This window comes from Capra hircus, chromosome 9 (assembly GCF_001704415.2).
Source record: "Capra hircus breed San Clemente chromosome 9, ASM170441v1, whole genome shotgun sequence".
NCBI classification, from domain to species: Eukaryota; Metazoa; Chordata; class Mammalia; order Artiodactyla; family Bovidae; genus Capra; species Capra hircus.
Genome location: NC_030816.1, coordinates 31,833,072 through 31,855,360, shown reverse-complemented (window position 1 = coordinate 31,855,360; position 22,289 = coordinate 31,833,072). Strand labels below are relative to the sequence as shown.

The 22,289-nt window shown below is 43.0% G+C and overlaps 1 protein-coding gene across 1 annotated transcript in view; it reads right to left on the bottom strand.

Moving 5' to 3' along the window:
- Positions 1-9,323, bottom strand: part of PREP (prolyl endopeptidase) — a 141,924-nt gene extending 132,601 nt beyond the window's left edge. The window contains exons 1-2 of the mRNA XM_018053118.1: positions 9,074-9,323; positions 2,222-2,296 (exon numbers count right to left, since the gene is read on the bottom strand). Coding sequence (XP_017908607.1) covers positions 2,222-2,296; positions 9,074-9,118 — 120 coding nt within the window. The 5' untranslated portion in view covers positions 9,119-9,323. The remainder of the gene's footprint in view (positions 1-2,221; positions 2,297-9,073) is intronic.

The window sequence follows — 22,289 nt, the reverse complement described above, 5'->3', positions numbered from 1 at the left end:
CCCAGGACACAGTGAACATCTATTATTAAATACACACCATGAAAATAACAGTGTATATACCAATGTCATTAGCGTCTATCCAGTGCTGACTAGAGGATCACTAATCAGCAAAGTTTCACCTACTAGTTAAGTGGCTTGTCAATCACAGGACCAGACAACATCAAATGAGGAAGGCATAGCAAAATGTGCATGCATTAACACATAAACAAAAACTGGGTCATTCTAACTTGGCTGAATCACTCAATCCCCATCAGAGGCTGCAGAAATCCAGGTTGTACCCAACTCCTTAGACAAAGAAATCAACATAGAAACAGTCCTTGGGGGCAGTTTTCCAGAGACGCACAGGAAGTTCATCTCCTCTCCGGCTCTCCAGCCACTGCAGGCTAAGTGGCTGCCTGTGACCCTCTGTTTTCAGGCTCAGTCCGTCTCAGCCCAGTCCAAAGTTGGAGGACCAAGGTTGTCTGTGGCAGGGTTGAGGAGAGGTCGCAGCCCTCCCCCTGCTCCCTGCTCCTCCTAGCCTCACTTGCAGAGCTGAAGCCTCTGCCTGCTCCTCCAGTTACCCATTTGTTTCTCATTTGCTACCCACCAACCTCTAAAACTCACTGCTTCACCAAGGAAAAATAAAAATCCAAACATCAATCATTCTCACCCATGAGACCTCTGTCTTTCTTTAAACGAATAGGGAAAGGGTGAGAATGAGGGAGTATAGGTACAAATAAAAACCACGAGAAAACCTCAAAATGGTGGTGTGCTTACTTCAAGGACAAAGGACAGGGAAGAAGTTTTAAGAGTTTCTGCAGTGGGCAGAGGAGAAGAGAAACGCTTGCCATGAAGAACAGCCAAGGGTGCCAGAAAGAGAAGCAGGCAAGCTAGTGCCTTGGGAACGAAGGGAGAAAAACCAGCTGACATGGGATTTACTCCAGCAGGAGCAACCTCTTTCTGCTTCTGCTGTCTCCTCTTCCATGTAACATCGTCCCTGGCTAAGCCCTTCACTCCACTCCGTTCCTGGTGAAGCTTTTCCCTAAGGACATGAAGGCAGTGGAGTCTGCAACCCACTGGCCAGGGAGCATCAAAGAGTTCCAAGAGTACGGGACAGAGAGTGGGGGGTGGGCGTGGGCAAGGAAAGCACCCCAATCCCACTGGCCAGGTCCACATCAGAAGGGAATGCCTTCTTGGAAAATCTGAATTGTCTTGGAAATCTGAGTTCAGTCCTCCAGCAGAACACTGATATACACAGTGGCGAGGGACCACAAGGTACAAGAACCGCTAAGACACAGGCTTTTAGAAGCTGGCCTAGAAAACCACTCAGCAGGCATTAACTTTTTTTTTTTTTAATGGGAAATGTACTCTGGGATTCTAAAGAAGCTCAAATAAACTTCTGGAGTGCTGAGGATATTAGAAATTGTATACATATTTTTATACACCAAGTTAATATGGCTATAAACAAAAAAGCCAAAGAACTTGGAGTGGATTGGAGAAACACTATTCCCTCATCCAAGCAGACTTAACCACATACAGCATATGTGAATAGTGAATCTCAAATGACAAGTCCTGGGCACTCCAAGAAGGAAAACAGTATCCATCGGACATCACACTTAGGGGTAAACTTCATTAACAAAAGGAGACTTCACCCCAAAATACTACATGTTTCTCCACAAGAATAGGAAAATTTCATATTTTTAGACAGAGTAGAAAATTCTCCCCTTCATCCCCTTATAAAAGATAAAAAGATACTGAGAATTCAGTTTACTTATAATTTAGTTGTTGTATTGTTGTTACATTAAAATCAATAAGCAATCTAAGACCAGCATTCAGTTTTCAAGACTTGGTACAACTTCTTCAATATATTTTCTTTCCTTTGGGAAAAAACGTATTAGGCAATTTTTTTTTTCACATAATTATTCTCTAGGTTTTTATTTTTCTTTGGTAAAAATTTGTTTTCCTTTTTTCAAGTACTTTCATTTCAAACGGTTGGTTCATCGGTGTCCCTATAGTCCATAAGCACTATTCAAAACAGCTATGTGATCTCCTATGGGACTACAAACACTTTCACTTTTTCTCATGAATCATTTCAGAGAGTGGTAGTATAACACATCTATTCATCATCTCACTGCAGACAACACAGGATAATACCAGGAGGGAAAAGCCATGGTTACTGATGTTTACGGTTTGGTCTGAGCTATGAAGACCACCTTCTCTTTCATCATAAGCCCTCATTTACCTTCGTCTGCTCGCTGTCTGGGTCTTCAAGCCAAGCGTAAGGGTCACAGATTTTATGCCCATGATAATCCTGTACCTGCAAAAGACAAAATGTGGTATTAGATAACTAGTGTCTAACCCCAACTACATCACTACTTTTCAAATGTGACAGAGATAAGAAAGGGGCAGTCTGAAATAGCCCAACTGGCTCACTGGCAACGTGTCTGCCCAAATTGCCACATGAACCGAAGTTGGAAGGTTCTCAAAGGTGTCAAACCACCTTTAATGAAAAGAACATTTTAGCTGGAGCGGGAAGAGAGATGAAAGGTCAGACTAGGAACAGCTCTGTCTGTACAACAGAAAACAAAGGCCTGCCACTCTGTTAAAGAAACTTGAAAACATGTTGGTGGCCAAGCGCTGAGTGACACAATGCAGAGGGGACACCGGAAGGGCCCGCTTGGGAAGGAGCCATCACACATGGGTGCACTGCCCTGTTCTTGCTAAGCTTACAGATGCTTAGGAGATCTCCTGACAGTGTACAGTATGATCAGTTTTGGCTTTAAGTCTAAACTACCAAAAAGCAAGTTAACTGTTGTGTAATGATGCTCAGTGATGTCAGAGAAAGCTGACTTTCATGTAATGAAAGAACATTTCTACAACTGAAGCTTCTAGTCTGTTCAACGTATTGTTATGAAATGCTTTCTTTCACTGTATAAGAAAGGAGGCACAAAGGTATCACGCATTTAGACTACCCTGATATTTGATGAGATAAAACTGCTGAGTGCCAGGAGAGCCTGGGTGAGGGGACGCCTTCGGAAGTCCCCTCGTGGGAACTTTTGGAAAACCAAATTTCTGGGTGGGCCTGGTCCCAGAGACTGACTGAGTCAGGAAGACCAACTAGAAGTCACCACTCCCCAGGTGATTATGCCTAAAGAAACTACCGACAGATAAATACCCCAATAACACAGTAATGTGTTTAATCTAATCAAATGAAACCACATGGACAACATCTTTCCAATCAAGTCTTTCTCAACAACTGAACAACATTCCATTTGAGGCTTCCTGTGTGCAATTATCTGGAAGACAACCAGTGTCTCAGATATTTTGCACCTGTCTCCTTGGTTTTGTTCTGTAATACCAGAAGGTAAGGCCTATTCCCTAAGGAAGGCAAACACTCTCCTGGAAAAGGTAAAACCTGCTGTTTCTACTGTTTATCAAAATTCTACTGTGGCTGTTGGTCACTGAGACTCTCTCCCAAGCCACAGACCCCTGGCTTTCTGCAAGGGGTCAGCATCTGTCCTCATCTGGTGCTGGGGAGAGAGTACCTGGAGACATGCACACCTGGAAGGACAGGCAACTGAGCTGGAACATAAGAACTGCTCAGCATATAATGACCAAAAAGTGCAAGGCACACAAAACCATATGAAAGCCTTCCCAATGAGTCTTCCTAAAATTACCAATTTTCAATCCTTACCCAAAACCTCTCTAAATTTTAGCTGATTATCACCACTGAAGAAAAGGTTTTCTGCCCTGTTTTCTCATCTGCAAGTCTCTTACATCTTACATACCTTGCTGCTACTGCTGCTAAGTCGCTTCATTCGTGTCCAACTCTGTGCAACCCCATAGACGGCAGCCCACCAGGCTCCCCCATCTGTGGGATTCTCCAGGCAAGAACACTGGAGTGGGTTGCCATTTCCTTCTCCAATGCAGGAAAGTGAAAAGTGAAGGTGAAGTCGCCCAGTCGTGTCCGACTCTTCGCGACCCCATGGACTGCAGCCTACCATGCTCCTCCATCCATGGGATTTTCCAGGCAAGAGTACTGGAGTGGGGTGCCATTGCCTTCTCCGTACACACCTTGAAATGGCTACAAAACATGCTTACAGTAACAACCATCTTTTCTCTGACAATAGGAATCAAAAAAATGTAAAGTTGTGCAAGATCTTCCAACCCAGTATTTTTAGGAGCAATGTCAAGCACAAGATGGCAACATGCCCAGGGCCACACAGAGTTCAGAATCAGAGCTGAGACTCAAAACAATCTGCCAACAGCTCTCCCCCAAATATTCCTCGGAAGGGATGGACCAGACACTTTAATAATGTTCCTCAATTCAGTTCAGTTCAGTCGCTCAGTCATGTCCGACTCTTTGCAACCCCATGGACTGCAGCATGCCAGGCCTCCCTGTCCATTGCCAACTCCCTGAGTTTACTCAAACTCATGTCCATTGAGTTGGTGATGCCATCCAACCATCTCATCCTCTGTCATCCCCTTCTCCTCCTGCCTTCAATCTTTCCCAGTAGCATCAGGGTTTTTTTCAGATGAGTCAGTTCTTCCCATCAGGTGGCCGAAGTATTGGAGTTTTGGCTCTAGCATCAGTCCTTCCAATGAATATTCAGGACTGATGTCCTTCAGGTTTGAATGGCTGGATCTCCTTGCAGTCCAAGGGACTCTCAAGAAGATTCATCAATTCTTTGGCACTAAGCTTTCTTTATAGTCCAACTCTCACATCCATACATAACCACTGGAAAAACCATAGCTTTGACTAGACGTGCTGTCATTGGCAGTGCAATATCTCTGCTTTTTAACATGCTGTCTAGGTTGCTCATAACTCTCCTTCCAAGGAGCAAGCGCCTTTTAATTTCATGGCTGCAGTCACCATCTGCAGTGATTTTGGAACCCCCCAAAAATAGTCTGTCACTGTTTTTACTGTTTTCCCATCTATTTGCCATGAAGTGATGGGCCCAGATGCCATGATATTAGTTTTCTGAATGCCGAGCTTTAAGCCAACTTTTTCACTGTCCTCTTTCACTTTCAGCAACAGGCTTTTAGTTCCTCTTCACTTTCTGCCATAAGAGTGGTGTCATCTGCATATCTGAGGTTATTGATATTTCTCCCAATAATCTTGATTCCAGCTTGTGCTTCATCCAGCCTAGCATTTCTCATGATGTACTCTGCACAGAAGTTAAATAAGCAGGGTGACAATATATAGCCTTGTCATCTTTCGTTTCCCTATTCGGAACCAGTCTGTTGTTCCAAGTCCAGTTGTAACTGTTGCTTCCTGACCTGCATACAGGTTTCTCAAGAGGCAGGTCAGGTGGTCCAGTATTCCCATCTCTTTCAGAATTTTTCTTTCAGAATTTTCCAGAGTTTGTTGTGGTCCACACAGTCAAAGTCTTTGGCATAGTCAATAAAGCAGAAGTAGATATTTTTCTGGAACTCTCTTGCTTTTTTGATGATCCAGCAGATGTTGGCAATTTGATCTCTGGTTTCCGTTCCTTTTCTAAATCCAGCTTGAACATCTGGAAGTTCATGGTTCACGTACTGTTGAAGCCTGGCTTGAAGAATTTCGAGCATTACTTTACTAGCGTGTGAAATGAATGCAATTGTGTGGTAGTTTGAGCATTCTTTGGCATTGCCTTTCTTTGGGATTGGAATGAAAACTGACCTTTTCCAGTCCTGTGGCCACTGTTGAGTTTTCCAAATTTGCTGATGGTACTAAAACTCAGACATATCCAGAAACTTAACTTTTCATAGAGGGGGAAAGATTAGCAGCAAATCTTAGTTTTATGGCTAAGTGAAAGTGCTGCCACAGGCTAGACCCAAAGCAATGAACATCTGCTGAATATGCATACTGTTGTGCCTGATGTTTTAAAGCACCTTTGTAAGAGAGCTGATTATATTCCTATTTTACAGCTGCAGAATGCAATTCACAGAGATTGGAAGGGTGAAGACTGTAGATCTGCTGTGAGCTAAACACTGTGCCATAGTCACATTTATCTGATCTGGTCCTCACTGTAAGGCTCCTACCAACTCATTTTTCCAGATGAGGAAACTGAAGCTGGACATAGTTAAAGCAGCTGACAAGGGTCAGATGGTTAACAAGCAGGAGGTAGAACAGTGATCTCACCTTGAGCAGACTCCAAAGCCTGAGGACTTGACCTTTTGCTAATAAAGCAGACCAGTTGTGAATTGGCAGGTGCACAGCTGGACCTTTACTTGGAACCCAGTGTACCCTACTGGACTGCCTACTGATGGTGTTTACCTCTGAGCAAGCAGCCCCAACTTCCCAGTACCTGCCTTATAATCTAAAGCAGACTTAAGTCAGTTACTGAGCAGACATTTCTAACCAGGACAAGAAACAGATTCTCTCCAGGACAATCCCAGGAGCCATGCGCCCTCCCCCCATCCACCTGGCCCCTACTTTTTTCTTTCATAACAGCATATCCTACAAATAGGGTGATCTCATAGACCACATCCCCTGAACTCAAGCTATATAGTACCTGATTCTCCCATCTGATTTAAGTTCACAAACCATTCCATATTTTCCAAAGAGGCTTTAAAAAGAGAGTTCTGATAAGACACTATCACTATTAATATTTCACTTGTACTGGTCAATAGTTTGCCTCCTGCCTCTGGGACTAAGTGCATATTTGTACACACAGCAGGCAGAGCCCATCAAACCTGGCCCCATTTCATCTTCCCTTTCCAGCTGCCGTTCAAGCTTACACCCCAGATGTTCTGGTCACAATGGCCTTCCTGCCATCCCAAAACAAACGCAATTCCATGACTGTCCAGCCCTACATAACTATGACTTTAAGTCACATGACCAGGAATGTCCTTTCAACCTTAACCAACTGACCAAGTTTCAGCCTCAATTCTCATACTGTCTCCACCTCCTGAAGCAAATTAATGTCATTCTCCTCTGCGTTTTCCACTCACCCTGCACACCCTGCCACTGCAGGCCTGAATTCCCTGAGGGCAACACTCTCGGGGGATGGGCCACAGTATCACTGGAACAGCATGGTTTCCAAAACTCTGCTAGCTAATGCAGAAATCCATCCAATGGGATCGCAAGCTCCAACCCCACCGTTCAGCAGGAGACTGTTCAGTGCATGGCTGGAAGACGCTCAAGGGAGAGAGACAGAGAGCTACAGCAATGGCTAGCGCCTGCTGGAGAGATATAAACCCATCCTAGAAACCAAGGCTACAATTTGAGTAAATGCATAAGTCAAGCCTGCGTTAGTAATCAGGATGTCACAGGAAAAAGACACGGCCCACAGGCTGTCAGGGCTGGGACGAGTAACCTGTGTGATCTACAGAGCAGGGTCCAGGCTGGACCAAGCGCTACATTTCCTCGGCCTTGAGGCTGATCACGACTCCTCTGATGCAAAAGCACTGGAGAGTATTAAAATCCACAGTATACTCTTTTAAGTTAATTGTTCATAATCTTTCTGACACCTTCATAAAATCCTCACTTAACCCTTTCAAGAACTGTTAAACACAGATTAGGTGAACTGCAGCATTTTGGAAACCCCCAAAGTGAAAAGTTAAGGAAGAAGCACTCCTCCCCCATTTAAACAAAACAAATCTAAAACAGTACTTATCAAATGCTATAATTTTATCTCTCTTGAAAACTCAAAGATCCTCAAAAACCAAACCAAGATATTTATGCCTTTCCACTACTCATGTTTGGCATACTGCAGGGCCAGGGCATCACCTGAATGAATGAATGATTGATACTCTTACTACAGAAGCAAGTAAGCTCTGCTGTTAGCCAAGCCAGCCCTAGTGGTTCATTCAGGGAAGAGAAGGCCTGTAACAGGCAAGGGACCTGCCAAAGGGCGTCCAGGGAGCGAGTGACAGAGCCACAACTCGCACTCAGGTCTTCCTACTTGGTCTGTCCCCTTTCCACTCCTGCTCGATCACGTTACTCCTGTTGCACAAAGGAAACAACTCTTGAACCAAGGGCTTCTTGGGCGAGTGAATTTAATAAGCAAGCAGCTGAACAGACAAGAAAACATGGTTACCAGATGGCCACAGGTCAGAGAAACCATGAATGCATTAGTACCACTTGGAAGTCTTAATGTAAAACAACCCTTACATCCTTTGCTCTAAAGCCCCAGAACCCTTTACCCTAAGATGAGAAGTGCTTTAAAGTACAGACTTCAGGCACAAATCGGGTCAAAGCAAGCAGAAAAAAAAAACTAGAACTGTTATCATACAAAAATCTTTTTATTCCAACTCTATTTTAAGTCATCTGAGGAATTTGGCTATTCCTACGAGAATTATGCCCACAACATTTGGATTTACTCCAGTTCTTCAGATGCCAAACTAATTTTTACACGCAAAAAAAAAAAAAAGGTGTCTGCCCAGAATTCTACCCATGGGATCTACACAGTGACTCTGAGATTATCTACAAACTGAGGGAAATGGTGGCTAAGCCCTGCACTAGGCAAAACTTCATTCTGCAAAAGGCCACCCTGTCCTCTTCTAAGGCCTCCTCTGGCCCCCGCCGACTCTGCTCTGGTTTAGGAACACGCGGATCAGCACTGTCACACCACGGGGCCCTGCCTCACCTTCCACGGACTCTATCTCCGCCCTGAAGCCCCAGCGCCCGCCGCCAGCACCCGGCAGGGGGAAGCGCTCCACACACGTTTTAAAAATCGAATGAATGAACTTCAAGTCTAAGTATTTTTAATTTGTGAGTTGAAAAAGTTTGCTTTTGTCTTATAATTGGACATCATCTACACACATTCACACTTTCTCCCACCTCCATATTTAAGAGCCTCCTCCAAGCAAAAATGCAGTGACACGTTCTGTCTTCCCACTCTGTTAAGACGCCCATGCCCACCTGAGTGTTCGCCCTTGACCCGGATGATCTTGGGACGTGGTCTAGCGGCGGCTAACCACCGGCTCCGCCGCCAGCGGGCGGAGGGTGACGGCCACCAGGGCCCCCGCGCCTCGGGAGGAGCCGGGCGCCCCCAGCCGGGTCTCACAAACAAAGGCCGAGGGGGAGGGGAGAGCAGGGGCTGAGGGGCCGCAGGGGGTGAGGGGCCGCGGGCGGCGGGGAGTGGGCCAGGCGCAGCTGGGTACTCACGGCGGTCTCGTCGCGGTACACGTCGGGGTACTGGAAGGACAGCATGGCCGGGGACGCGCAGGGGCGGCGTGGGCTCTGGGGCGGACGCGAGCGGGCCGCGGGGCGAGGCGGGTGCCGGGAAGGCGACGGCGGCGACGGGCTGCTCTCGACCGGGACTCTCGGCCGGGACTCAGGACCGGACCGGCTGCGCGGCGGCGAGGACGTGCGGAAAGCAGGAAGCAGCTGTCGGCGAGGCCCGGAGCCCCTCCCCGGCGGGCGGGCCCAGCGGCGGCGGCGGCGGCAAGAGGGAGCGGGCGGCGCCGTGCGTGCGCCAGGCCGGGCGCACAGCTCCCTCTGCAGGAGCACCGGCCGCGCCCGCGCCGCCGCCCGGGCCCACGCCTGGACCACCGAGCCGAGGGTCCCCGCCACGCCAGCGGGGCCACGGCGCTCAGCACGCGCCGGAGAGGGACCCGCGCGGGCCGGGGACACGCCCAACACGCCGGCCCGGCCCGCGCGCCGGGCACACGTGCAATCACGCCTGCGGGGCCACCACGCCTCCTGGCCCCTCCCGCCTTCCCCGAAGTCCCCCTGCTGGCCGCTTCGCCATTGCAGCGCTCGCCGGACTTGCCTCAAGCCGAACGAATCGCGGGATTTGCTTATTCGGTTCTCTCAACGAATTGAAAATTCCTGTTCTGAGACTGGGTAGGGGCGGCGCAGAGAGACCTAGCATTCCCAGCGTTGAGAGCGGAGGCTCTTGAGGTGACCTAATTTCCACCGCCTGTAGCCCTGGACTTGGAAGGGCAGTAATAATGGATCGTGAGGACTAAGAAGGAAACACCACCCGTATCCTCAACACCCCTGGTGGGCGCTGTGGATTATTTAGGTGCTATGAGGTGTGAGTAGGACAACTGATGAGTCCTTGGGCTCCCCAGGTGTCTCAGTGCTAAAGAACCCGCCTGTCAATGCAGAAGAGGCAGGTTCAATCCCTGGGTTGGAAAGATCCCTTGGACAAGGAAATGGCAACCCACTCCAGTATTCTTGCCTGGAAAATCCCATGGACAGAGGAACCTGGAAGCTACAGCCCATGGGGGTCGCAAAGAATCCAATGTGGCTGAGCAGCACACATGTCTCAAATTCACCAGTTGAGAAGGGACCAAGGTGGAAGGATTGAAAATCATCTAGGGTTTTTTTGTTCATCCTTCTGGTTCGGCTTGTCTTTTCTGCCAATGTGTTTGTTTGTTGAACATCTTTTATTTTGGGAGTGGGGGCAGGGCAGGAGGTATTAGATGCTTGACCTCAAACCCATGATATTTTACAGTTATATTTATTCATCCTTGGGCTAGTGATATGTGTTCTGGCCTTGCTTTCTGAACTACCAGAAAGAAGCTTTACAGCTCCAGTTTCAGAGGCTGATGGCTTCCCTGGAGGTCCCCATCCCCCAGAGGCCTTGTGCTGTGGGAATAAGTAGCCTGCCAGGCTCCTCTGTCCAGAATCTGTTAAGACTGATGCCTCTGGCGTTTGCCCAGATAACCCATCCTTTAATTTGACTCTGGTTTCCAGGTAACTAACTTACTGACTGATGGAAGTGCAGTCAGTGATTTCCAACTACTTTCCCCAAAAGATTTATGTTATGTTTTCCAGTGTGACTCTTAATGAAAGTCTTATATTCCTGTGTATATCTAATCTCCACAAAGCATCATAAAGTGTGCAATATTAATAGCACCTAGAATAAGAGTGAGGTTCTCTTCTTGGGCCTGCCACTAACTGTTTCACTGGCTTTGAATGAGTCCTTACATCATCACTATTTTGAAGTTACAACAGGAGAGAATTGGATCATGTGGTTTCCAAGAATTCTGAGATTTTTTCATTCTAATCAGGAACTCAAGTGAAGTTGTAGGAGCCTCAAAACTAACCCTAGAATTAAGAATGAAATTGCCATTCACTGGAGAGTGCTGTCCATACCTTGAGGACAGATGGAGGTGAGAGCAGGAAGCGAGACAGTAATTGTCGGTCTACTGAAAGGGCTTTCTCTGTAGCTTTCTTCTGTTTTCAAACCATCCGCCAGCACAGATTTGGCTGAGAGTCCATTGCTGGGCCTGAGGTTCTTACTAAATTCATAGATCTGATCTTTTTTAGGAACTGTAGCTGTTCCCTTCCAATACCCTTCTCTCAATATAGCTGTGTGTTTAATAGGTTATGTGAGGTGTCTGGAATTACAGCTGTGAAGTCTCTGCTCCCTCCTCCCCTTCTCAGCCTAATGCCTAACTGAGTTAAATACCAGAATGGGAGGACAGGGCTGAATTAAATCCAGATTAAAAATTGGGGCAGAGAGAGTGGATCAAGAATGAATTTTTGATTCATTTTTCCACTTCAGCTTATGGAACTTACTTATGCCATTTCTAATGAGGTTCCCAAGTTAGGTGTGTTTCCAAGTCAGGAGAGAGAAATCTTTTTTCCTCTTCTGTTATTAGGAGAATAATCAGGTGTGGCCCCTACGTGTAAAATGAACTTGCTTCGTTTAAGTAAGGAAATATGAAATGATCTATTCATCTGTTTTAAATTTAGGACTTAATATCTTTTAGCAAATGCATAATATGCATTACAAAAAATGTGTCTGTTCCAGATTCTTGACTGTAAAATTAGAGATAGATTAGGGAAGAACAGAGAGGAAAAGAAAATGAGATAGACAAAGCAGAATGGAGAAACAGCATCCCACAGTTGATGTGATCAAGAAAGGTAAAAGAAAAAAAGAAGCACAAAAAGATAATATGGAGACACAATAATCACATGGCAACACATGTGGAAAACCAGCACTGGACACAGTCTTGCACAGAAGAATCCTCATTACATGGCATTTAGAACATTAATGCTAAAAATTTTAAGTTTTCTTGGAACTTTCACAAATCTTGAGTAGTAGTGATGGACCTGCTGGTGTTTTTATCACTAATGGACAATAAGCAGTGTATCTGACCTGCTCACAAGAGGTTGTCCGCCCTGTTCAGCATCTTTGAGCCTCTCTGGGCTTACTGAGTAGCAACCAGACTATTTTTCCATTTACTGCTGCTTCTCTCAGGTACTCCTTACAGGTGTGACCTTAAATTAGTTAATTCTGAAGAATTAAATCTACATTCAAGGTCACTGTGCTAGTCTTACTTGACATTTATAGTTTAACAGTTTCATTGTAGGCTGCAGCATAGTATTATGGCCTCTAATAAAGAATTGATGCTGACTTACTTCACTCTATATAACAGGCTCTAGGTTCATCCACTTCACTAGAACTGTTTCAAATTCATTCTCTTTTATGGCTGAATAATATTTCATTGTATATAGTACCATGTCTTCTTTATCCATTCATCTGCCGATGGACATCTAGGTTGCTTCCATGCCCTGGCTATTGTAAACAGTGCTACAATGAACATTGGGGTACATATGTCTTTTTCTATTATGGTTTTTTCAGGGTATATGCCCAGGAGTGGGGTTGCTGGGTTATATGGTAGATACTTGTGTTGTTGTATGGCAGAAACCAACACAACATTGTAAAAATTTTAAATATATATATATATTGTTTTTTTTTAAAGAATTAGTGTTGACAAACATAGTCTTCAGCTCATAACTCTCTGCACCTTTGGAGATTCAGGGTCCTATAACCTAAAGAGTTTGGTACCCAACTGGTTCAGGTGTTGCCTCATCACCTAGAACAGTCTAAGTTCTTGAAGCCCTGTCTTGCTGATAGCTCACATTCCATTGAAAGGAGCTAACAGAATTTCCGACTCTGTGCTGGCTCACATTCCATTGAATGTAGCTAACAGAATTTCCGACTCTGTGCTGGCCTTAACATTTTCCTCCTTTCTTGTGGGGAGGAGGGGGAAAGGAAACACTTCATTGTTTTTATAGAAGTACTACATGGAGACTTCCAGCTTGGACCATGAGGCAGACTAAATAGTTTCTGCTAAACAAAAAATTGTGAATGTATCACCAGGCTCCTAGGGAAACATTGCTCACTCTCTCCAAACAGACTGGATGTTTAAAAAAAAAAAATACAAATGAAATCAGGAGAATGAGAAGCAATAGAGTCACCAGGATAAAGACCTCCAAGGGGCATCATGTACGTCGCATTCTGTGTATATATTACCCTCTGGATTTGTGCAACTTAGTTTCCATGTACATACTCCAGGAAGACTGCCCTTAAAACCAATAACTATATCTGAGTTGTCTATTACAAGGGGTCATCTTTGAAGGAAAGCATCCTAATGTAGAGGCTTCCAAGGTGGCTCAGTGGTTAAGAGTCTACCTGCCAATACAGGAGCTCAGGTTTGATCCATGGGTTGGAAAGATCCCCTGGAAGAGGAAACAGCAAATGGCAACCTGCTCCAGTGTTCTTGCCTGAGAAATCCTGTGGACAGAGGAGCCTGGCAGGCTACAGTCCATGGGCTTTCAGAAGAGTCAGACACTACTTGGCGCCGAGTTAGTTGGCAACTAACAACAACATCCTAATGTAGGCCCAGAGGTTTTCTACTGATGAATCCAACCTCAGCTTAACTCACAATCACAGATCATGCAAGGAAACAATATTGGGTTTAATCTGTTAGCATTCTGGAACATTTTCACACTCCTCTGAAATTCTCTGCACTGCGAGAGGCTCTGAGTCTGAAAACTATATTTCCAAAATGTCCTTGTCAGCTGGTTCTGGCTAGGTTCTGAAGAGGTAGAAGGGGAGGGACTACTTTTCTCTTTTTATCTAGATGCTGGCAACAGCAGGCACCTGCAGGTCACAGCCACAGCACAGTTGGATCTGAGGAAGGGAACCTTCACCTAAAGGGTCAGCAGCAAATTTGTTCATTTCAAATGCACTGTGGACTCCAGGATCTTGTGTCGTCTGTAGGAGTGCAGGCTGTGGGCTTCCTATGGAGGAGTGGAAGGGTGAGTGCTGGTATGGCTGGTATAGGTAGCGTCATGGGGTCTGCCACCACTTCACCCTTTGTTCCGCCAACCTTAGGAGAAAGAGTGGCTCGGGACAGTGATTAATCTCTAGGCAACACCACCTTTCCTTTTCAATCTTCCAGGCCCAACCTACTTGTGTAACAAATTGCTTGTATTAAACTCCCCGTTTGAAGTATCTAGCATGATTATTTTTTTCTACCTAGACATTTTTTAAAGTAAGTGTAAGAATAATTATAGACTCTGAGGGTTTTAGGTGTTGGAAAGATCTAATACATAATATAGAATGCCAAGCTATGAAGTACTTCCAGGAAAAAAAAAAAAATGCCACCCCTGGAATAGTGAGTTGTAAGCAAATATTAAAATGACCAACTGGATTTGGAAAAAAATAAAATATAACTTACAGAAAGGAAAAATGATTTGGTGAAATTAAAAAGACATAGACTAAATATTGAATTAGAAAGTTAATGAACTGAAAGGTCGTTCTGAACAAAAGACACTGAATGCAACACAGAGAGACAAAGAGGTAGAAAATATGAAAGAAAAGGACAAATAGTAAATATAGAGAAAGTAGAAAAGCCATTTGATCTTTATGTGTTAAGAGAACAAAATTCCATACTCATTCATGAAAACAGATCAAGGAAAAGTAGGCATAGAAGAGAATGGCCATAAGCAGATTTCGGTAACTATAAGAAAGAAAGAAAAAAAAAAACCCCAACCCCCCAAGCTACAATCATTTAAAATGTGGAAACATTAGAATCATTCCCTGTATAATCTCAAAACAAGGGTAAACATGTTACAATCACCACTTCTGTTCTGTATTGCACTGGGGAATTAGAAAGGAGAAAACAAAACTGTCCTTTTTACATGATATAATTGTTTACTTAGACAACAAAAATTCTGCCAAGAAATTATTTAAAATAATAAGAGAGTTGCTCACTGTGGCTAGATATATGACCCATGTGCCAAAGTCAACTGTGTTTCTAGATACGTGAACAAACAAATGGAAAAATTAGTTTTAAAAAGACTCACACTGGGGCATTTCCCTGGTGGTCCAGTGGTTGGGAATCTGCCTTGCAATGCAGGGGATACGGGTTTGATCCCTGGTGAAAGAACTGACATCCCACATGCTGCAGAGCAACTGGACCCTTGCACTGCAATTAAGACACAACACAGCCAAATAAATAATTCTCCTTTTTTTTTTTTTTAAAAAAAGCAAGACTCACACTAGCAACAGAAAGTATAAAGTAGCTGGGAATAAATCTGAAAAGAGATGTGTAAGTTTGGACCATGGAAAATTGGAATACTTTCTTTAGGAAAGACAGGAGAGAAAACCTAAATAAATGGAGAAATATCTCATGTTCATGGCTTGCTACATTTAATACTGAAAAGATGTCAACTTTCTTCATGTTGATTTGTAGATACAATGCAACTGTAGTTAAAATCTCAATACTTATTTATATCTTGGTGGAACCTGACAAGCTGGTTTTATAGTTTATAGAGAAGAGTGGAAAAGTTAAGAAATGTCAAAACACTTCTGAGGAAGTAAGGAGGGCTTTTCCTATTAAAAACTAATATAAAGCTATAGTAAGTGAGATGGTCAATACCAAAATCTGATTGATTATATTCTTTGCAATTGAAGATGGAGAAACTCTATACAGTCACCAAAAACAGGACCAGGAGCTGAGTGTGGCTCAGATCATGAATTTCTCGTTGGCAAATTCAGACTTAAATTGAAGAAAGTAGGGAAAACCACTAGGCCATTCAGGTATGACCTAAATCAAATCCCTTACAGTTATACAGTGGAAGTGAGAAATAGTTTTAAGGGGTTAGATCACATAGACAGAGTGCTTGAAGATCTGTGGATAGAGGTTTGTAACACTGTACAGAAGGCAGTAATCAAAACCATCCCCAAGAAAAGGAAATGCAAAAAGGCAAAATGGTTGTCTGAGGAGGCCTTCAAATAGCTAAGAAAAGAAGAGAAGACAGATATATCTATCTTTGGAATGCAGAGTTCTAAAGAATAGCGAGGAAAGATAAGAAAGCCTTCCTAAGTGAACAATGAAAAGAAATAGAGGAAAACAATAGAATTGGGAAAAATTAGAGATCTCTTCAAGAAAATTAGAGATTCCAAGGGAACATTTCATGCAAAGATGGGCAAAATAAAGGACAGAAATGGTATGGACTTAATAGAAGCAGAAGATATTAAGAAGAGGTGGCAAGAACACACAGAAGAACTATACAAAAAAGGTCTTAATGACCTGGATAACCATGATGGTGTGGTCACTCACCTAGAGTCAGACATCCTGGAGTGTGAAGTTAGGTGGGTCTTAGGAAGCATCACTAGGAACAAAGCTAGTGGAGTTATTTCAAGTCTTTAAAGATGATGCTTTTCAAGTGCTGCCCTCAATATGCCAGCAAATTTGGAAAACTCAGCAGTGGCCACAGGACTGGAAAAGGTCAGTTTTCATTCCAATCCCAAAGAAGGGCAATGCCAAAGAATGTTCAAACTACTGCACAATTGCTCTCATCTTATAGGCTAGTAAAGAAATGATCAAAATTCTCCAAGCTAGATTTCAACAGTACATGAACCAATAACTTCCAGATGTTCAATCTGGATTTAGAAAATGCAGACAACGAAGAGATCAAATTGCCAACATCCATTGGATCGTCAAAAAAGCAAGAGATATCCAGAAAACCATTTACTTCTTCTTCATTGACTATGCTAAAGTCTTTGTGTGAATCACAAGAAACTGGAAAATTCGTAGAGATGGCAATACCAGACCACCTTACCTGTCTTCTGAGAAATCTGTATGCAGGCCAAGAAGAATTGGACATGGAACAACAGACTGGTTCCAAATTGGGAAAGGAGTACGTCAAGGCTGTATATTGTCACCCTGCTTATTTAACTTATATGCAGAGTATGTCGTGAAATGCCTGGCTGGATGAAACACAAGTTTGAATCAAGATTGTTGGGAGAAATATCAATAACCTCAGATATGCAGATGACACCACCCTTCTGGCAAAAAGCGAAGAGGAACTAAAGAGCTTCTTGATGAAAGTGAAAGAGGAAAGTGAAAAAGCTGGGTTAAAACTCAACATTCAAAAAACTAAGACCATGGCATCCAGTCCCAATCACTTCATGGCAAACGGATGGGGAGAAAATGGAAACAGTAATAGACTTTATTTTCCTGGGCTCCAGAATCACCTCAGATGGTGACTGCAAACATGAAATTAAAAGACACTTGCTCTTTGGAAGAAAAGCTATGACAAACCTAGACAGCATGTTAAAAAGCAGAGACATCACTTTGCCCACAAAGGTCCACATACTCAAAGCTATGATTTTTCCAGTAGTCATATATGGATGTGAGAGTTGGACCATAAAGAAGGCTGAGTACTGAAGAACTGATGCTTTTGAACTGTAGTCTTGAGAATCCCTTGGACTGAAAGGAGATCAAACCAGTCCATCCTAAGGAAATCAATCCTGAATATTTATTACCAACACTGATGCTGAAGCTCCAATACTTTGACCACCTGATGCAAAGAGCAGATTCATTAGAAAAGACCCCAATGCTGGGAAAGACTGAAGGCAGGTGGAAAAGAGGGCAGCAGAGGATGAGGTGGTTGTATGGCATCACCACTCAATGGACATGAGTTTGAGCAAGCTCTAGGAGATGATGGACAGGAAAGCCTGGCATGCTGCAGTCCATGGCATTGCAAAGAGTTGAACACGACTGAATAACTGAACAGCAAGAAAGTGAGATAGTATGGGATATGAACAGGGATAGAAAAATGGAATAGAGTAGAATAGCCAGAAATAACTGCGCGAATACAGGGAACTGTGATATGTTCAGTTCAGTTCAGTGGCTCAGTCGTGTCCGACTCTTTGTGACCCCATGATTCGCAGCACGCCAGGCCTCCCTGTTGATCACCAATTCCTGGAGTCTACCCAAACTCGTGTCCATCGAGTCGGTGATGCCATCCAGCCATCTCATCCTCTGTCATCCCCTTCTCCTCCTGTCGCTAGTGCCTCCCAGCATCAGGGTCTTTTCCAATGAGTCATCTCTTTGCATGAAGTGGCCAAAGTATTGGAGTTTCAGCTTTAACATCAGTCCTTCCAGTGAACACCCAGGACTCATCTCCTTTAGGATGGACTGGTTGGATCTCCTTGCAGTGCAAGGGACTCGCAAGCATCTTCTCCAACACCACAGTTCAAAAGCATCAATTCTTCAGCGCTCAGCTTTCTTCACAGTCTAACTCTCACATCCATACATGACCAGTGGAAAAACCATAGCCTTGACTAGACAGACGGACCTTTGTTGGCAAAGTAATGTTTCTGCTTTTTAATATGCTATCTAGGTTTAGGTTGTTTATAACTTTCCTTCCAAGGAGTAAGAGTCTTTTAATTTCATGACTGCAATCACCATTTGCAGTAATTTTGGAGCCCAAGAAAATAAAAAATCTGACTCTGTTTCCACTGTTTCCCCATCTATTTCCCATGAAGTGATGGGACCAGATGCCATGATCTTCGTTTTCTGAATGTTGAGCTTGAAGCCAACTTTTTCACTCTCCTCTTTCACTTTCATCAAGAGGCTTTTTAGTTCCTCTTCACTTTCTGCCATAAGGGTGGTGTCATCTGCATATCTGAGGTCATTGATATTTCTCCCAGCATTCTTGATTCAAGCTTGTGTTTCTTCCAGTCCAGCGTTTCTCATGATGTACTCTGCATATAAGTTAAATAAGCAGGGTGACAATATACCGCCTTGACGTACTCCTTTTCCTATTTGGAACCAGTCTGTTGTTCCATGTCCAGTTCTAACTGTTGCTTCCTGACCTGCATATAGGTTTCTCAAGAGGCAGGTCAGGTGGTCTGGTATTGCCATCTCTTTCAGAATTTTCCACAGTGTATTGTGATCCACACAGTCAAAGACTTTGGCATAGTCAATAAAGCAGAAATAGATGTTTTTCTGGAACTCTCTTGCTTTCTCCATGATCCAGTGGATGTTGGCAATTTGATCTCTAGTTCCTCTGCCTTTTCTAAAACCAGCTTGAACATCTGGAAGTTCACGGCTCACGTATTGCTGAAGCCTGGCTTGGAGAATTTTAAGCATTAGTTTACTAGCATGTGAGATGAGTGCAATTGTGCAGTAGTTTGAGCATTCTTTGGCATTGCCCTTCTTTGGGATTGGAATGAAAACTGACCTTTTCCAGTCCTGTGGCCACTGCTGAGTTTTCTAAATTTGCTGGCATACAAAGTGCAGCACTTTCATAGCATCATCTTCTAGGACTTGAAACAGCTCAATTGGAATTCCATCACCTCCACTAGCTTTGTTCCTAGTGATGCTTTCTAAGGCCCACTTGACTTCACATTCCAGGATGTCTGGCTCCAGGTGGACTGATCACACCATCGTGATTATCTTGGTCATGAAGATCTTTTTTGTGCAGTTCTGTGTATTCTTGCCACCTCTTCTTAATATCTTCTGCTTCTGTTAGGTCCATGCCATTTCTGTGCTTTATCGAGCCCATCTTTGCATGAAATGTTCCCTTGGTATCTCTAATTTTCTTGAAGAGATCTCTAGTCTTTCCCATTCTGTTCTTTTCCTCTATTTCTTTGTGCTGATCACTGAGGAAGGCTTTCTTATCTCTCCTTGCTATTCTTTGGAACTCTGCATTCAGATGCTTATATCTTTCCTTTTCTCCTTTGCTTCTCACTTCTCTTTTTCCCATAGCTATTTGTAAGGCCTCCTCAGACAGCCATTTTGCTTTTTTGCATTTCTTTTCCATGCGGATGGTCTTGATCCCTGTCTCCTATACAATGTCACGAACCTCTGTCCGTAGTTCATCAGACACTCTGTATATCAGATCTAGTCCCTTAAATCTGTTTTTCACTTCCACTGTATAATCATAAGGAATTTGATTTAGGTCATACCTGAATGGTATAGTGGTTTTCCCTACTTTCTTCAATGTAAGTCTGAATTTGGCAATAATAAATTCATAATCTGAGCCACAGTCAGCTCCTGGTCTTCTTTTTGCTGACTGTATAGAGCTTCTCCATCTTTGGCTGCAAAGAATATAATCAATCTGATTTTGATGTTGACCATTTGGTGATGTCCATGTGTAGAGTCTTCTCTTGTGTTGCTGGAAGATGGTGTTTGGTATGACCAGTGCATTCTCTTGGTAAAACTCTATTAGCCTTTGCCCTGCTTCATTCTGTACTCCAAGGCCAAATTTGCCTGTTACTCCAGGTGTTTCTTGACTTCCTACTTTTGTATTCCAGTCCCCTATAATGAAAAGGACATCTTTTTTGGGTGGTAGCTGGCAAATACAGGGAACTGTGGTATGTTGCCCTGGTGCTATTGCTATTGTACATTAGCCGAGAATGGAGGAACTACATTGACCACTGAATGACATGGTTGTGCACTGCACTGGCCCACTTACATGTGAATGTTTTTCAGGAAACCTATTGGAAAAAATTTGGGATATTTGTGACATTTTGGAAAAACTTCTAGATGAAACACATAGCCTAAAAATATTTTAAAAAATTAAAAAGTATGTCATAAATTCATAAAATATTGCAGGTAGTAGTCTATCGTTACATAGGCATAAGGTAATATTTAAAATAATATTAATAATGTATTAGTTTTCTTACCATTTTTAAGCTTTGCTTTCAAAGAATTATATTACCTTTTGGTATGCCTCTCATGTCATAGCTGGAGAAATCGCCTGCCAGTCTATTATCACAAGTAAGTGTTTTTTAAAAAGATGAAACAATGTTTCCAACACTCTATTATTAATATGACTGCAATACCATATGGCATAAAACTTTTATAAGTATTCATTCATTAATGTATAGTCTAGGCTACCTTCAAGTAATCTTACTGCTTATACTAGGCTGCCACATTGCAGCTTTTTTTATTATTGGTGCATAAATTGTTATACCTGTAAATAAGTATGAATTTCTTTATCACATTATCTTTCCATTTTTGATGTCTAGTGTTAGTAGTAGTTATACTATTTACAGTATTTTGTATTCTGTAAGATAATATTGATGTAGGTACTGACAAACAGGTAATTCATCTTGCAAACAGATGATGCAAATTTATTGGTATAAATACTCTACAGTACTGTAAATGTATTTCCTCTTCCTTATGATTTTCTTAATAACATTTTGTTTGCTCTAACTTTATTGTAACAATACAGTATATAATACATATAACACATGAATTATGTGTTAATCAACTATCTATTAATTGTAAGGTTTCATCAGCAGTGGGATGTTAGTAAAGATTTGGGGGGTCAAAAGTTCTATGCCGATTTTTTATTCTTGAGGATCAATGTCAATAGCCTTTATGTTGTTCAAGGGTCAACTGTACGTAATAAAGAGAGAATAAAGAATGTTTATCTGTGAGGAAAAAATAAAATTGCTTTCCTACCCCATATCATACCAAAATAAACTCCAAAAATAAACCAAATAATAAAAGCACCCCAAAATAAACTCCAAAAGGATTAAAACTTAGATTTCAAAAGTAAAATGTTCAGACTTATAAACAAATACACAAATTAATTTCTTTCTTAACTGGGGCCAGAAAAAGTTTTCTTAAACATGGCACACTAAAAGGTCATCATAAAGGGCACAGTCATTAATTTGACTGCATTAAAATAAAAAGCTTCTTGACGTCAAAGGACCCTCTGAAGAGAGTGAAAAACCAAGACACAAACAGAGAAAAGATATTTGCTACACATAAAAGTAACTTCCTTTTGGACTGAAAAATGAACAAACAACCCAACAGAAGAAAGGATAAATGACAAAAGTCAGAAGATTAGGGACAGAATGGAAATACACTCAGTCAGTAAACACCCGAGCTGAACAATAATATTAATAATCAGAGAAATAGAAATCCGCAATGAAGTCTCATTTTACACCCAAAGGCAATGGCACCCCACTCCAGTACTCTTGCCTGGAAAATTCCATGGGCGGAGGACCCTGGTGGGCTGCAGTCCACAGGGTCGCTACGAGTCAGACATGACTGAGCGACTTCACTTTCCCTTTTCACTTTCATGCATTGGAGAAGGAAATGGTGATCCACTCCAGTGTTCTTGCCTGGAGAATCCCAGGGACAGTGGAGCCTGGTCGGCTGCCATCTATGGGGCTGCCCAGAGTCAGACATGACAGAAGCGACTTAGCAGCAATTATCAAAATACAAGAATCGTGACAGTACTAAATATAGAAGTCTATGTCGATTCTTCAGCAATGCTGGTGGAATGCCCACATAATAAAAACCTCATATTACCATAAAGT